This window comes from Coregonus lavaretus, assembly GCF_964263955.1.
Source record: "Coregonus lavaretus genome assembly, chromosome: 40".
Lineage (NCBI taxonomy): Eukaryota > Metazoa > Chordata > Actinopteri > Salmoniformes > Salmonidae > Coregonus > Coregonus lavaretus.
The window spans coordinates 2,406,879-2,423,945 of NC_140027.1; the positions used below are offsets into that span (position 1 = coordinate 2,406,879).

The 17,067-nt window shown below is 42.1% G+C and overlaps 2 protein-coding genes across 3 annotated transcripts; both read left to right on the plus strand.

The window, feature by feature from the left end:
* Nucleotides 1–326: 326 nt before the first annotated feature.
* Nucleotides 327–4,832, plus strand: LOC311113457 (small ribosomal subunit protein uS2). Of its 2 annotated transcripts, none has more exons than XM_084156672.1 (8): nt 327–392; nt 1,209–1,380; nt 2,005–2,123; nt 2,575–2,820; nt 3,404–3,532; nt 4,064–4,250; nt 4,382–4,426; nt 4,667–4,832. In XM_084156672.1, exons 2-8 carry the CDS (start codon nt 1,248–1,250, stop codon nt 4,759–4,761), a joined length of 954 nt encoding a protein of 317 aa, XP_084012798.1. In that variant the 5' UTR covers nt 327–392; nt 1,209–1,247; the 3' UTR covers nt 4,762–4,832. The 2 variants fall into 2 exon arrangements, with proteins under 2 accessions (XP_084012798.1, XP_084012797.1); XM_084156671.1 differs by having other exon boundaries at nt 352–392; nt 4,064–4,232.
* A 1,050-nt stretch (nt 4,833–5,882) lies between these two features.
* On the plus strand, nt 5,883–16,980 carry LOC311113319 (intraflagellar transport protein 56-like). Its single transcript, XM_084156541.1, has 18 exons — nt 5,883–6,122; nt 6,476–6,622; nt 6,891–6,983; nt 7,076–7,190; nt 7,286–7,335; nt 13,185–13,330; nt 13,792–13,963; nt 14,107–14,181; nt 14,270–14,372; nt 14,479–14,534; nt 14,647–14,700; nt 14,885–14,948; nt 15,117–15,205; nt 15,411–15,494; nt 15,597–15,666; nt 15,823–15,929; nt 16,096–16,229; nt 16,546–16,980. Exons 1-18 carry the CDS (start codon nt 6,120–6,122, stop codon nt 16,658–16,660), a joined length of 1,677 nt encoding a protein of 558 aa, XP_084012667.1. The 5' UTR covers nt 5,883–6,119; the 3' UTR covers nt 16,661–16,980.
* Nucleotides 16,981–17,067: the final 87 nt, after the last annotated feature.

A 17,067-nucleotide genomic window follows, 5' to 3' on the forward strand; every position in this document is an offset into this window, starting at 1 on the left:
AAAATATTCAAAGATATAAGTACCTCAAAATGGCAACCTATAATTTTACTGACATAAATAGACTATAAAGCCGTTCAATCAATCATTACTATATGGGCGTCCTGGCATAAACTTTACAGTATTTAATTATAGTTTTCACACCCATAGTGCACATTTAACTGAATTTGAAGTAACAACTGCTGCCCATCACAATTGATGCCCTTTCTCAAAGAACTTTAGTCTCAAATGATTTTACTACCATCTATCGACCTTTTATTGAATTGCATCTACTACTAATCCTGGAGAAGGAAATGGAAGGTGATTGGTGGAATTTACAGTATATAAAAACGTCACTTCCGTTTTCCTCTCTCTTTTACCGTGAAGTACAGAACTCCATACGGCGTTGTCTCGTGGTGAGATAACTATTTACTATTTTCTTTAGATAAAAGTTGCGGAGACAAATACTAAAGCCATGTTACAAACAACTATGAAATTGTGTTTGAATGTATCCCATATTTGTAAAAATACAACCACTGTAAATAGTGAATTACACGTTAGACAGCTAGGCCAGAAGCCATGTAGCAACTGCTAACCTTAGCACACGTAGCTAGCTAGCCATGCGTGCTCATTAAATCCATTGAGGAAGCTGGATACTAATAACTAAAGTAACCAACATCCATAAATGCCACCAGACTAGTTTCACACATGTATCAATAACGTATTAACTGGGTGTAATGCTTTTTTGCAACATATTTTTTATATATTAATTGGTCAGCAACATTGCATCTGACTGGGGTTAGTGGAGTAAACTTGGTGGTTACAACCTCTTCCTGACATACTCGTGTCGATGTATACGTTGAGATCAGATGTCATTCTAAGGAACTGTAACAATATTTTATGATTTCATAATTGTAAATTCTGTTTTTGGAAACGGATGCCAAGGCCCCTATGGCGAGGGCCTGTATACGTACACAATAATTATAAGCATTACAGCTTTGATCGTTTGTTCAGCACACAATTAAAGCCTGGCACTGTGATGTTGGTGTTCAGGTGTCGGAAGTGTGCCAGAGTGATCTGGCCGGGTTTTCGCTAACATCAGTAGGGCTGCTGCCCCATGACTGGAGTTTGATAGTGACCTGAGCCACAATGACCCGTTAGTTTCAACCAACCATTCTCTGCTTCCCTAGCTTTATGCAACATCTCACCTGCCTCGTCTCTTTTCCCTGCAGCTTTTCCACATAACTCGTAACTTAGGAAAAGTGGTCACGATGTCCGGAGGTCTGGATGTGCTGCAGATGAAGGAGGAGGATGTGCTCAAGTTCCTGGCAGCTGGAACCCACCTGGGAGGTACCAACATGGACTTCCAGATGGAACACTACACGTACAAGCGAAAGAGTGATGGTGAGTGGTGGAATATGAGATACCTGGTTATTTGTCAGTTTATGAACTTAAGACTTCTGGAACTCGCACATATTATGACTGTTGAGGATGTGCAGGCTTTTGTTCCAGTCCTGCATTATCATACCTAATTCAACTATTCATGGTCTTGAGTCTTGACATGATACACTGAATCAGATGTGCTGGGCTGGAACAATAGCCTGCACACTAGCGTTTTAGGATCAGCATTGGGAGACCTCTGAAATTCACATACCCCTTCTAAAAGCACTTGCTTTGTCCGGTCAGTGACTGGGTGAGTTGTCGTTGGAAGGGAATAGTAAAATCATCACTGTGGGTGAGATGGCAGTTTGAAACCGTAACTGACCTATCTCAATCAGTGATTGAACATCTGTCTTCCTAATTTTGAATGTTTTTCTCTAGCTCAAACATTTAACCAATAGATAATGATCCCAATGTGGGTGAAACACCCGTCTTCAGTCAGTTTTCACCAGTAATCGGTAGTCTTTTTCGTCATTGATTGTCCTGAGACAGGATAGCATGTGTATAGACATTATGGCTGCATGCATGTTGGATATCAACATGTAAATAATCATCAACAATAAATAATGTAACTGGTTGTCCCCTCAGGTGTGTACATCATCAACCTGAAGAAGACGTGGGAGAAGCTGCTGCTTGCTGCCCGTGCCATCGTGGCCATTGAGAACCCAGCTGATGTCTGCGTCATCTCATCCAGGAACACTGGACAGGTGAGATGCCCACAGCTAACTCACCTGACATATATGAGGGCCCAGAGTTTCTCCTGGGTTATGTTCAGTAAGCGCAAAATGGAAGTGAGCGGTCTAAAGAGGAGTTTTTTTTTATATATTTTTTTTTACTTGTGTGCCCTTATGAACATGACCTTGGTCAGCTCAGTTGGCCTGATGTAATTCGGAGTTGATTGTTGGGGACTAGCTAAAAACAGCACACAATTAAAGCCTGGCACTGTGATGTTGGTGTTCAGGTGTCGGAAGTGTGCCAGAGTGATCTGGCCGGGTTTTCGCTAACATCAGTAGGGCTGCTGCCCCATGACTGGAGTTTGATAGTGACCTGAGTCACAACCAAGACATACCATATTACTGCTAAATTATATTCTTGACTGAGTCGCCTCCTGCTTGTTAGCCAATCCACTAACTCGTCTCCCCGCTTTTCTCCGACCAGAGGGCTGTGCTGAAGTTCGCTTCCGCCACCGGCGCCACCACCTTCCACGGTCGTTTCACCCCCGGAACCTTCACCAATCAGATCCAGGCTGCTTTCCGTGAGCCCCGCCTCCTGATCGTGACAGACCCCCGTGCCGACCACCAGCCCCTGACTGAGGCCTCCTACGTCAACATCCCCACCATCGCCATGTGCAACACCGACTCTCCCCTCAGATACGTGGACATCGCCATCCCCTGCAACAACAAGGTACAGACAGACCATAGACTACAGATGTATGTTCTAGTGGTCTCATATTTTATATATATATATATATATTATAGTACAGAATACAATGACTTGAACAGGCTATCATATCAGTTTGGTCCCCAATGGTGTTTTCTCAAAGTGAAAGGGTAGACTTCAGCTGATATCTTGGTCAACTGATGGAAATATGCAGCACACAATTAAAGCCTTTCACTGTCTGTCAGTGTTCAGGTGTCGGAAGTGTGCCAGAGTGACCCGGCCGGGTTTTCGCTAACATCAGTAGGGCTGCTGCCCCATGACTGGAGTTTGATAGTGACCTGAGCCACAACCAAGACCCCTACTGGGACTCTTCCTACCTAGGGAGTTTTCTTTGCACTTCCTCGTCAGTAGTTGAATACGCCTTCCCATGTAGTCATGTTTTTACAGGGTATCAGTTAATCCACTAACGAATTCTACTAGTTTAGACTGATCAATTCTGTTAATGGCAGTCGTGTCTCTGTATGACTGACTGTTGCCGGTGCATATAATCATCAGTGACTTAGTATAAAACCCTATGTCTAACTGACTGTTGTCTGTTATGTTCCAGGGCCACCACTCTGTTGGTCTGATGTGGTGGATGCTGTCCAGGGAGGTGCTGCGAATGAGGGGCACCATCTCCAGGGAACACCCCTGGGAGGTCATGCCTGATCTCTACTTCTACAGAGATCCAGAGGAGGTAACTGACCTACTGGGACACTATGGTTCACACACTGTTTATACCATTGGTTTTCAACTCTGGTTGTGGAGAGCTGCGTGTTTGAGAAGGTTTTTGTTCTAGCCCTGCACTAATCGTTTGATTTAACTTAAACTAATTATGGTCCTTTGTCTGGACCACGATTAATTGAATCAGATGTGTTGGTGCTGGACTGGAACAAAAGCCTGCTCACCATGTAGCTATTCAAGAATGGAGTTTGGATACCTCGGAAATACACATTCCCCTTCTAAAAGCACTTGCTTTGTCCGGTCAGTGACTGGGTGAGTTGTCGTTGGAAGGGAATAGTAAAACCATCACTGTGGGTGAGATGGCAGTCTGAAACAGTAACTGACTCATCTCAATCAGTGATGGAACAACCTGAAGCAAAATATGCTTCTGATGTGGTGTTGGGAGTATTGTAGAATCTATATAGCTGTGGCGCCAGCTTACCTGAGCTCTCACGCAAATTGTGACATCACATCCCTAACTTCTAACCTCCTCGTCCCATTCCAGATTGAGAAGGAGGAGCAGGCCGCAGCCGAGAAGGCTGTTGGCAAGGAGGAGTTCCAGGGCGAGTGGACCGCCCCCACGGCCGACTTCGCCCAGCCCGAGGTGGCCGACTGGTCCGAGGGAGTGGCAGTGCCCTCTGTGCCCATCCAGCAGTTCCCTGCTGGCATTGAGGGTAAGAGCTTCACTGAGGGTAAGCGATGAATACACAGGAGTGGAGGCCACAAATGGAAAGGTGGATGAAGTGGCACATTTTGACAATTACAAAACCAAATGGCTACCTGAATATGTTTGACTCAAACTTTGTTTAATTCTCCTTTTCAGCCGCTGCGCCTTCTAAGGCCCCAGCTGCAGCTGAAGGCTTTGCTGGTATGTTCTACTGAAAGTAAATTAGTAATGCCCCTTTTTTGCCCATCTAGGACCTAAATGTCCTATATGACCAACACAGAGGGGTAGAATAGTTCTCTCATAAACCTGTAGTGAAGCCTCAAATCCTCACTGCGGATCCTGTCGGGAGAAACACAATTTCTCTTTGTCTTGACTGTGGAAATGTCTGGACAATAAATGGTTTGATTGTATTCTCACACACTCATGATTGTCTTCCTACAGAGGATTGGAGTGCCCAGCCCGCCACAGAGGATTGGTCCGCTGCCCCCACCGCCCAGGCTACCGAGTGGGGTGGTGCCTCCGCTGATTGGTCCTAAGTGGTGTCAATCACTCCAGAGTCAAAAGCAGTGCTGTGATGTCAATAAACTTGGCAGATTGTTTTTTGAAACTTGTCTGTTTTTCTTGGGATGAGGGTGATTACGAATACATTGGTTATTATATTGGGCTTTTCCCGTTGACATAGATTAAACTCTATCTAATAATAATATGCCATTTAGCAGACGCTTTTATCCAAAGCGACTTACAGTCATGCGTGCATACATTTTTTTTGTGTATGGGTGGTCCCGGGGATCGAACCCACTACCTTGGCGTTACAAGCGCCGTGCTCTACCAGCTGAGCTACAGAGGACCACTACTCTGGTTTCTTCAGTTTGGCCCTCTTCAACACTGTTAACCACAGCCACAATGTGTGTGTATATACACACAAATCTGAAATCCATACAAATGTTATATTGACTGTTCAGTTTACAATTGATATATAAAGCTAGAATACTTAGTTGCTACATCCATTTTTGGACTTTAATGATGCCCATTTGATATTTGAAGAATGTGATTTATAAATGCCTCATGCATTTAAACTGTTAATGCACTTTGTTATCGTTTCAATTAAGGACTCTAGCACTCCTGTGATAATTTGTGCATAACATATAGGTTGATTGTAGAAAGTTCTTGAAATATATTTTTTATCCAATTTGGCCTTGTCCTTAAATATGTACGACTTGGGATGGATTGATTATGGATCAGGCATATATTTAAATGACATAAACAGCATCTATGTGCACCTGCCACGCAATATGGGCTTTTGTCAAGACTGATTTCACATTGTATGACCACCCAATGCATCCCCAGCATTCTCGGGGTGAAAACATTATCACCCCAGATGGGACTCGAACCCACAATCCCTGGCTTAGGAGGCCAGTGCCTTATCCATTAGGCCACTGGGGCTGTTCTAGATACATTTGACGAACCCTCTCTATGTGGGTGGCAAAAAAAAATAGTTGTTTTGTGTGAATGTCATTATCAAACATGCACGACAAAAACAGGGCTAAATCCAGAATTACATTTTGCATTCCGCATCTGATCCTGAAGTGAAGAAGAGGATGAACGCCGTTGCTAGGCAACACAAGCGTAATCCCCACACCGCAAGGAAATCACAGTCAGATGTTTCATTAGCTAACGTTAGCTAGCTTGATACCCTTCGTTCACGTTACGTATTCATACTATTCCTTCCAGGTTCTTTGGCAGCGAAGCCAGCTAAACTAATCCCAGCTAGAAAAGTAGTTAATAACGTTAGCTAACGTAGCTAATTTCCCACTAACGTTAGCTAGTGTTATAGCTATAATCAATTTATCCATACTGAACAGTGACATAATGCAAGAGTAACTGCTGTGCCGTCATGGTAAGTCTTACAAGTTAGCCTACTAGCTGCGTACTTGTTGGTTAGCTAAAAGTCTTGCTATGTAGTTAACGTTAGCTAGTTAGCTTTCTAGCTTAATCAATGTAGCTAGCAAACTACTTAGCCAGCTACCAAAGTATATTTCACCTATCTGTGATCGGTGACGAGGTTCATTTTAAAGTAATGGCAGTAAGCTAGTTTGACAAAGGATAACGGCTATAGCTACACTACATCTATTAAAACATGACTGTCTATCTGACCAAATATGCAAATATTGTATGATTTCTGCTTTAGTAAACAAATTGCCAGCTGTCATGTCCACAATAAGGATTCTCTTCCTTGTCACATCCATCCAGATTCTGTCCCGGGTGAAGCCAGCAGTAGGTGGAGAGGCTGCAGCTAGTGTCAGTGAGAAGAAGAAGAAAAACAAAGCCAAGAAGAGCCCTAGCCTGGAGGAATACCTCAACCAGAGAGACTACCTTGGGGCTCAAACTCTGTTAGAGGTAGCTAGATAGGAACTCATGTAGCTAGCTGTCATGTGCAATCAGCAAATGAATGATGAGCAACTCTGTAATAAATGTGACTCAAGATATCATGTGATCTGTGAAAGTCCTGTGTCCTCTCAACATTCTCCTTCCTCAGTCTTGACATTGCTCTGTCTATAAGGTCTTTCCGTTTCCTTATTACAGTTGCATAGGGGTGTGTGTGAGAGAGCGAGAGGAGCGAGAGCACTGTGTCCTATTGTTGATGTGTTGCTTTGTCTTCTTTCAGTTTCAGCGAGATGTTGGAGAAAAAGAGGAGCATGCAGACCTTTGGATTGGCTACTGTGCCTTTCACTTGGGTGATTACAAGAGAGCAATGGAGGTGTGTGTGTTCAGTTAAATTCATTCTTGTCTGAAAAAAGCAATTTTTACAATGCTCTATGTGACACATATGTCAATTTATTTCCATGACAGGAGTACAGGACATTGACACTCCGGTTAGAAGAACCAGGGGAGGTGTGGGTGTATCTGGCCTGCACTTTGTTTTTCCTGGGGCTCTACAGAGAGGCAGAGGAGGCTGCAAACAAGGGTGAATATTAAGCTAAAATATTTTAGAATTGTTCAGTTTTTCATCCTCCTGCTTCTTACCGTAGTCGATAAGGTATTCCCCCCTTTTTCCTTTAGCTCCAAAGTGTGCACTTCAGAATCGCCTGCTCTTCCACCTGGCTCATAAGGTCAGAACTGTTCCTTTTCTGTATTCGTTAATATGTTAATGTGTGTTTCTCATCACTCTTTATTTTTTGCTTCTGTACATTTGCTAGTGCTGAGCGATTAGGGCTTTTTGAGGTCGTTTCGATTATAAAAAAATAATCATGGTTAAATGCACTATGCATTATGTGGGTTTTAATGCTGTAAGAACACAGAACAAAACAATTAGTAAAAGTCCCATGATGGTAGTGGCTGCCCATTACTGCTTATCAATTATTAACCATTTTTCAAATTACTTTAATAAAATATTTCAGTTGTTGTGTATATTACATTTGTTTGAGGCCTATTTGATGACTTTATTATTTAATTCCAAGTCATCATCTCATCTCTATAGAGCTGCTGCCTATGCTGTCTGACAAAAACTATTTTAGTAGTTCTTCAAAGTAAATAAGGTATACTTTTATGACTGCTGAATACCAACTATCAATCATAGATCATGTATTTTCAGGTAGAGATACCTCACGAAGCAACTGCTCTCTATCCCTCTCGATCACACGTTCTTCTCTCTTCTCTCGGTCTCAGACCGGACAAGTAGGCGCGCAATGGATTATGGTCATTGTAGTTAATTACCACGTTTTCTGTACTAAACTATGTAGAATATTGGCCTTTTGGAAACTACAACTCCCTACTACATCATACAGTTCGGGCTTGAGCTGAGTTATCTCTAGAGAAACTGCGCATTGCGCACAAAATGGAATTCAAATAATTGAACCGACATCGGTCAATTAGTTGTTTAAAAACTGAAAAATAACCGACATTTCGGTTAATCACTCAGCACTAACAGTTGCATAAAATCATGTTTTACACAATCCCCAAGTCCCAATACTTAGAGTGTACTGAACAATATTTTTTGGTATTTGGTATTTTATTACCAAATACCACGTATGCACTCACTAACTGGAAGTCGCTCTGGATAAGAGCGTCTGCTAAATAACTAAAATGTAAATGTAATTAGGATCCCCATTAGCTGTTGCAAAAGCAGCAGCTACTCTTCCTGGGGTCCACACAAAACATGAAACATGACATAATACAGAACATTAATAGACAAGAACAGCTCAAGGACAGAACTACATAAAAAATATAAACAACAAATTAAAAAAGGCACACGTAGCCTACATATCAATACCTACACACAAACTATCTAAGTCAAATAGGGGAGAGGCGTTGTGCCATGAGGTGTTGCTTTATCTGTTTTTTGAAACCAGGTTTGCTGTTCATTTGAGCAATATGAGATGGAACGGAGTTCCATGCAATAATGGCTCTATATAATACTGTACGCTTTCTTGAATTTGTTCTGGATTTGGGGACTGTGAAAAGACCCGTGGTGGCATGTCTGGTGGGGTAAGTGTGTGTGTCAGAGCTGTGTGTAAATTTACTATACAAACAATTTGGAATTTTCAACACATTAATGTTTCTTATAAAAATAAGAAGTGATTCAGTCAGTCTCTCCTCAATTCTTAGCCAAGAGAGACTGGCATGCATAGTATTTATATTAGCCTTCTGATTACAATGAAGAGCAAGACGTGCCGCTCTGTTCTGGGCCAGCTGCAGCTTAACTAGGTCTTTCCTTGTAGCACTCGACCACACGACTGGACAATAATCAAGATAAGACTAAACTAGATCCTGCAGGACTTGCTTTTTGAAGTGTGGTGTCAAAAAAGCAGAGCATCTATTTATTACAGACAGAACTCTCCCCATCTTTACAACCATAGAATCTATATGTTTTGACCATGATAGTTTACAGTCTAAGGTAACGTCAAGTAATTGAGTCTCCTCAACTTCTTCAACAGTCACACCATTCATACCAGATTCATCTGAGGTCTAGAACTTAGGGAATTATTTGTTTTAGAGATGTTCAGGACCAGTTTATTACTGGCCACCCATTCCAAAACAGACTGCAACTCTTTGTTAAGGGTTTCAGTGACTTCATTACCTGTGGTTGCTGATGTGTATATGGTTGAATCATCAGCATACATGGACACACATGCTTTGTTTAATGCCATGGCAGGTCATTGGTAAAAATAGAAAAGAGTAGAGGGCCTAGAGAGCTGCCCTGCGGTACACCACACTTTACATGTTTGACATTAGAGAAGCTTGCATTAAAGAAAGCCACTTGAGTTCTATTAGATAGATAGCTCTGAATCCACGATATGGCAGAGGTTGAAAAGCCATAACACATACGTTTTTTCAACAACAGGTTATGGTCAGGCACCCAAAAATGTAACAGTACAGCTCCCACAATCTTCTTATTATCAATTTATTTCAACCAATCACCAGTCATTTGTGTCAGTGCAGTACATGTTGAGAGCCCTTCTCTATAAGCATGCTGAAAGTCTGTTGTTAATTTGTTTACAGAGAAATGGCATTGTATTTGGTCAAACACCATTTTTTCCAACAGTTTGCTAGGAGCTGGTAGCAAGCTTATAGGTCTACTGTTAGAACCACTAAAGGCCGCTTTACCACTCTTGGGAAATGGAATTACTTTGGCTTCCCTCCAGGCCTGAGGACAAATACTTTTCTCTAGGCTCAGATTAAAGATATGATAGATACAGTGGAGAGAACAAGTATTTGATACACTGCCGATTTTGCAGGTTTTCCTACTTACAAAGAATGTAGAGGTCTGTAATTTTTATCATAGGTACACTTCAACTGTGATAGACGGAATCTAAAACAAAAATCCAGAAAATCACATTGTATGATTTTTAAGTAATTAATTTGCATTTTATTGCATGACGTAAGTATTTGATCACCTACCAACCAGTAAGAATTCCGGCTCTCACAGACCTGTTAGTTTTTCTTTAAGAAGCCCTCCTGTTCTCCACTCATTACCTGTATTAACTGCACCTGTTTGAACTCGTTACCTGTATAAAAGACACCTGTCCACACACTCAATCAAACAGACTCCAACCTCTCCACAATGGCCAAGACCAGAGAGCTGTGTAAGGACATCAGGGATAAAATTGTAGACCTACACATGGCTGGGATGGGCTCCAGGACAATAGGCAAGCAGCTTGGTGAGAAGGCAACAACTGTTGGCGCAATTATTAGAAAATGGAAGAAGTTCAAGATGACGGTCAATCACCATCGGTCTGGGGTTCCATGCAAGATCTCACCTCGTGGGGCATCAATGATCATGAGGAAGGTGAGGGATCAGCCCAGAACTACACGGCAGGACCTGGTCAATGACCTGAAGAGAGCTGGGACCACAGTCTCAAAGAAAACCATTAGTAACACACTACGCCGTCACGAATTAAAATCCTGCAGCGCACGCAAGGTCCCCCTGCTCAAGCCAGCGCATGTCCAGGCCCGTCTGAAGTTTGCCAATGACCATCTGGATGATCCAGAGGAGGAATGGGAGAAGGTCATGTGGTCTGATGAGACAAAAATATAGCTTTTTGGTCTAAACTCCACTCGCCGTGTTTGGAGGAAGAAGAAGGATGAGTACAACCCCAAGAACACCATCCCAACCGTGAAGCATGGAGGTGGAAACATCATTCTTTGGGGATGCTTTTTTGCAAAGGGGACAGGACGACTGCACCGTATTGAGGGGAGGATGGATGGGGCCATGTATCGCGAGATCTTGGCCAACAACCTCCTTCCCTCAGTAAGAGCATTGAAGATGGGTCGTGGCTGGGTCTTCCAGCATGACAACGACCCGAAACACACAGCCAGGGCAACTAAGGAGTGGCTCTGTAAGAAGCATCTCAAGGTCCTGGAGTGGCCTAGCCAGTCTCCAGACCTGAACTCAATAGAAAATCTTTGGAGGGAGCTGAAAGTCTGTATTGCCCAGCGACAGCCCCGAAACCTGAAAGATCTAGAGAAGGTCTGTATGGAGGAGTGGGCCAAAATCCCTGCTGCAGTGTGTGCAAACCTGGTCAAGACCTACAGGAAACGTATGATCTCTGTAATTGCAAACAAAGGTTTCTGTACCAAATATTAAATTCTGCTTTTCTGATGTATCAAATACTTATGTCATGCAATAAAATGCAAATTAATTACTTAAAAATCATACAATGTGATTTTCTGGATTTTTGTTTTAGATTCCGTCTCTCACAGTTGAAGTGTACCTATGATAAAAATTACAGACCTCTACATGCTTTGTAAGTAGGAAAACCTGCAAAATCGGCAGTGTATCAAATACTTGTTCTCCCCACTGTAGGAGTGGCTATAGAGTCAGCTACCATCCTCAGTAGCATTCCATCTAAGTTGTCAATGCCAGGTGGTTTGTCATTATTGATCGATAACAATAATTTTTCCACCTCTCCCACACTAACTTTACAAAATTCAAACTTGCAATGCTTTTCTTTCATTATTTGTTTTTTAATGCATGAATACGATGGCTCACTGTTCGTTGTTGGCATTTCCTGCCTAAGTTTGCCCACTTTGCCAATGAAGTAAACATTAAAATAATTGGCAACATCAAATGGTTTTGTGATGAATAAGCCATCTGATTTGATGAAAGATGGAGTTGAATTAGTCTTTCTGCCCATAATTTCATTTAAAGTACTCCAAAGTTCTTTATATCATTGATCTTTGCTTCATAATATAAATGCAACATGCAACAATTTCAAAGATTTTACTGAGATACAATTCATATAAGGAAATCAGTCAATTGAAATAAATTCATTTGGCTCTAATCTATGGATTTCACATGACTGGGAAAACAGATATGCATCTGTTGGTCACATATACCTTTAAAAAAGGTAGGTGCGTGGATCAGAAAACCAGTCAGTATCTGGTGTGACCACCATTTGCCTCATGCAGCGCGACACATCTCTTTCACATAGAGTTAATCAGGCTTTTGATTGTGGCCTGTGGAATGTTGTCCCACTCCTCTTCAATGGCTGTGCGAAGTTGCTGGATATGGGCTGGAACTGGAACATGCTGTTGTACACGTTGATCCAGAACATCACAAACATGCTCATTGGGTGACATGTCTGGTGAGTATGTAGGCCATTGAAGAACTGGGACATTTTCAGCTTCCAGGAATTGTGTACAGATCCTTGCGACATGGGGCCGTGCATTATCATGCTGAAACTTGAGGTGATGGCAGTGGATGAATGGCACGACAATGGGTCTCAGGATCTCGTCACGGTATCCCTGTGCATTAAAATTGCCATAGATAAAATGCAATTGTGTTCGTTGTCCGTAGCTTATACCTGCCCATACCATAACCCCACCACCATGGGGCACTCTGTTCACAACGTTGACATCAGCAAACCACTCGCCCACATGATGTCATACACATGGTCTGTGGTTGTGAGACCGGTTGGACGTACCGCCAAATTCCCTAAAACGACGTTGGAGATGGCTTATGGTAGAGAAATTAACATTAAAATATCTGGCAACAGCTCTGGTGGACATTCCTGCAGTCAGCATGCCAATTGCACGCTCCCTCAAAACTAGAGACATCTGTGGCATTGTGTTGTGTGACAAAACTGCACATTTCAGAGTGGACTTTTATTGTCCCAGCACAAGGTGTACCTGTGTAATGATCATGCTGTTTAATCAGCTTCTTGATATGCCACGCCTGTCAGGTGGATGGATTATCTTGGCAAAGGAGAAATGCTCACTAACAGGGATGTAAACAAATTTGTGCTCAAAATTTGAGAGAAGTAAGCTTTTTGTGCATATGGAACATTTCTGGGATCTTTTATTTCAACTGACTTTACATGTTGCGTTTACATTTTTGTTCAGTGTACTTTTTTCTTTCTTTGTAATGCAACTGTGTGGTACTGTAGGTGCACACCTACTTGTGTAATATCCCAAATAAACCAATAGACAAACCAACCATGTCTTTCCTCTCTGTTCCCAGTTCAATGATGAGAAGAAGCTGATGGGTTTCCATCAGAACCTGGAGGATGTGACTGAGGACCAGCTGAGCCTGGCCTCCATCCACTACATGAGATCCCACTACCAGGAGGCCATCGACATCTACAAACGCATCCTGCTACAGAATAGGTACTTATACTGGATCATTCTCCCATGTCCCTTCATCAAAATCACTGATAGGCAAGAGCATAGTCCCACAAATCCCTCATATGCCAGATTACAGTGGTCCCACCAGTACCAATGGGTAGTGTGGATAGTCTGAATGAGTCAGTGTCAATCTTACTGTCAATTCGTATAACTATACACAGTAAACATACTATAAACCATATATTTAGGATTAAGTATTATACAGTTGGACGGACACATTGCCTTGTGTTGATACAGAGACAAGAAGATGGAGGGAGAAGGCTATAGTTATTTTGCAGTTGAGAAAGATGGTGTATTATATTGGACAGTGCAGTCAAAAGGCAAGAGAGAAAAATGCACAAGGAGTTTGAGAGGTCAACATGTACTATTCAAGAATGCAGTGTGAACTATGGTACTAGCTATTGGATGTTTTACCATATTTACCTATTTTCTCTTTCCTCCAGAGATTTCCTAGCTCTTAACGTGTACGTAGCGCTGTGCTACTACAAGTTGGACTACTATGATGTTTCCCAAGAGGTGCTGGCTGTGTATCTGCAGAGTATTCCTGAATCCACCATCGCTCTCAACCTCAAGGCCTGCAACCACTTCAGGCTGTACAACGGCAAGGCAGCCGAGGTAAAGCAACTTCGTATGCATCAACAGTCAAAATAGACTGGCGTGCATCTACACGCGTTTGCCTAACATCCACAGTCGATGTTTATGCCTACACTTGTCATGTACAGCAATAATGTGGTTCAATTTGTTATTTTATCTCTCAGGCTGAGTTAAAGAACCTCATAGACATCTCCTCCTGCTCCTTTGAGTTTGCTAAGGAGCTTATCCGGCATAACCTGGTAAGCTGTTCCACCACCTCTGTTGTGTGACTGTGTTTGCATGACAGTGACCCCTGTGCTCTATAACTTTTGACCTCTATCACCCCAGGTGGTGTTTCGTGGTGGGGAGGGGGCGTTGCAGGTGCTGCCCCCGCTGATTGATGTAATCTCTGAGGCTCGGTTGAACCTGGTCATCTACTACCTTAGACAAGGTGGGCCTTAGCCTCTGGTGGTTGTCTTTGAATCCTAATCCTAACATATTTTATCATCAATAACCTTTGAACTAAAGAATGGTCCTCGTGCACCTGTATGTTTCAGATGATGTTCAAGAGGCTTACACCCTCATAAAAGACTTGGAGCCAACCACACCACAGGTAGTAATAGTTTCACATTATCAGGTGTCATAAGCAGCGGAAGTCTTGTTGTTTAAAGACGAAAGCCTTAATAGCATACATACGGTGTCTTAACAAAATCCATTTATTTCAGGAGTACATTTTGAAAGGAGTGGTGAATGCTGCATTGGGCCAAGAAATTGGATCGGTGAGTAAGAAAATGTTTGACAAACTATCCGAAAACCCCCTAGGCCCACACAGTATAAATGTCCGAGTAGATTAGGAATGTCTTATATTCCTGGTGTAGTAGATCATCACTGATAGGAAATCTGACTGACTGACTAGCAGTCTCTATTCCCTCCTCCTCGTCCCTGTCTGTATCTCTGCTGCAGAGGGATCACCTGAAAATCGCTCAACAGTTCTTCCAGCTGGTCGGAGGCTCAGCCAGCGAATGCGGTAATGTGAATGAATGAATCTAAAGCGATTCAACCAAGAAGCTATGAGTTAGCTTGTGTGTGTGTTAGTATGTGTGTTTAGCGTGTGTGTTCACATGTGCGTGTATGTCTGCGTGTGAGTGAGCATGTGCATCTTTGTCTCACTGTCTTTATCTCTCTCTCCTCTCAGACACGATACCTGGAAGACAGTGTATGGCTTCCTGTTTCTTCCTTCTGAGGCAGTTTGAAGACGTTCTCATCTACCTCAACTCAGTCAAGGTTTGCATGGCCCAAAACATGTAGCATACAGAACAATAGTACAGTAGAGCACATAGGCATGGTTGCACACACATACTCAATCACTTTTCCTTTGAGTGCTTGACATATTTATGGATTGCTGTGTACTTAACATGTATGCTTGGGGAAAGAAGGTAAGCATTATTTATCTTTGATTGTGTGTTTATTTTTGGTTTGTCTTTAACAGAGTTACTTCTATACCGAGGATACGTTCAATTTCAACTATGCCCAGGCCAAAGCTGCCTTGGGCAACTACAAAGAAGCAGAGGAGGTACATACTGTCAACCTGGAAATATGCACTACTGCTTGCATTGAGTAGTGTATTGAATCAGTTAAAAGTTCATGTTGTAACATTCTTTTATATTGGACTCAGATATTTCTGCTGATCCAGGGTGAGAAGATTAAGACTGACTATGTATACCTGAGCTGGCTGACTCGCTGCTGTATGTATCCAGCCTGCAATACATTTGTCATCAATACATTTTCAATACCTTTACATCAATACGATATCTACATACATGATCTAAGAAACTAAATATATTACTAATTAATTAAAAGAAATATATTATCTAAATAGTGTTGTCTCTCCTCTCGCTCAGACATCATGAACCAGAAAGGCCAGCTAGCCTGGGAGCTGTATCTGAAGATGGGGGCTTCACCAGACTCCTTCAGCCTCTTACAACTCATTGCCAACGACTGCTATAAGGTGAGGCTCACTACTACTCTCTCTACTAGCTTAGTTTCCAGGCTAACCACAAGTAATCTTGCGCACCAGACTTCCTCCCCAATAGACTGGGGACGAGATTAGCAAAGGCCAAGCTTTCTCAATATTCAATGCAATTAAATGCCGCTCTGTCTGTCTGTGCTTTCAGATGGGTCAGTTCTACTCGGCAGCCAAAGCATTCGATACTCTGGAGAAACTGGATCCCGACTCCAACTACTGGGAGGGCAAGAGAGGGGCCTGTGTCGGAATCTTCCAGCTCATACTGGCAGGCAGAGAGCCAAAGTAAGTATTGGCTAAGTTTCTTTAGTCCAATGTTGATACCAACACTTGTCTGTGTTAATGATTGTCCGCTACACAGAGTCACCAACACATAAAATATGAAAATCATGTCCTCCACAGAGATGTTTTGGTACATAATTTTTGTGCCTTGAGTAATTTACATTGCACGGTAAAGTGTGACTTTTGTGATTCAAGCACTTTCATTTGAACTTTATTGACAACCATTATGCTATAATTATGTTATGAAAACATTGCCATTGTAGAATATGACCTGTTGCTAAGTTCTCATCACTAATAACCATTGTCTGTGGTTGCACAGGGAAACCCTGAAGGAGGTGCTGCCCCTGTTGAGGAGCACACAGAACCCCCAGGTGGAGTACATTATCAGAGCTCTAAGGAAATGGGCCAAAGACAACAGGGTTCCTCTGACATAACAATGTCATAACATGCTTATAACACACGTAATACACTTACTACATGTTTTTATTACATTATATATGTAGTTTACATGTGCATTTCTTATCAGTCACTTTTACTAGTGAAAATCTATGAAATAACCTGTTCTCATGAGTCATGCACAATGTGTATTGACGCACTTTATTGTACATTTGTCACACTATTTATATCATGTACTAAATGTGTTTTATTTGCAATGTATATAGTTCTGTACAATCTTGCCAATCAATTGTATTGAAATGTGTATTTTGTATTACTCAAATGATGCTGATACAAGTATTAAACAGTATTCTCTTTATTAAGGTTTGTTGACCTTTTTTTCTCTCAATTGTTTGTTCTTCTATATGCATTCACTATTTCTCTCATGATGTCTTTGTATTATTAT

Bases quoted from the DNA above. Each gene is read 5' to 3' on its own strand.
- LOC311113457 (XM_084156672.1), top strand. From the start codon at position 1,248: ATGTCCGGAGGTCTGGATGTGCTGCAGATGAAGGAGGAGGATGTGCTC. The intron at 1,381-2,004 runs GTGAGTGGTGGA...TTGTCCCCTCAG, and splicing joins GTACAAGCGAAAGAGTGATG to GTGTGTACATCATCAACCTG. The intron at 2,821-3,403 runs GTACAGACAGAC...GTTATGTTCCAG, and splicing joins CCATCCCCTGCAACAACAAG to GGCCACCACTCTGTTGGTCT.
- LOC311113319 (XM_084156541.1), top strand. The intron at 14,701-14,884 runs GTGAGTAAGAAA...TCTCTGCTGCAG, and splicing joins TGGGCCAAGAAATTGGATCG to AGGGATCACCTGAAAATCGC. The intron at 15,495-15,596 runs GTACATACTGTC...TATTGGACTCAG, and splicing joins ACTACAAAGAAGCAGAGGAG to ATATTTCTGCTGATCCAGGG.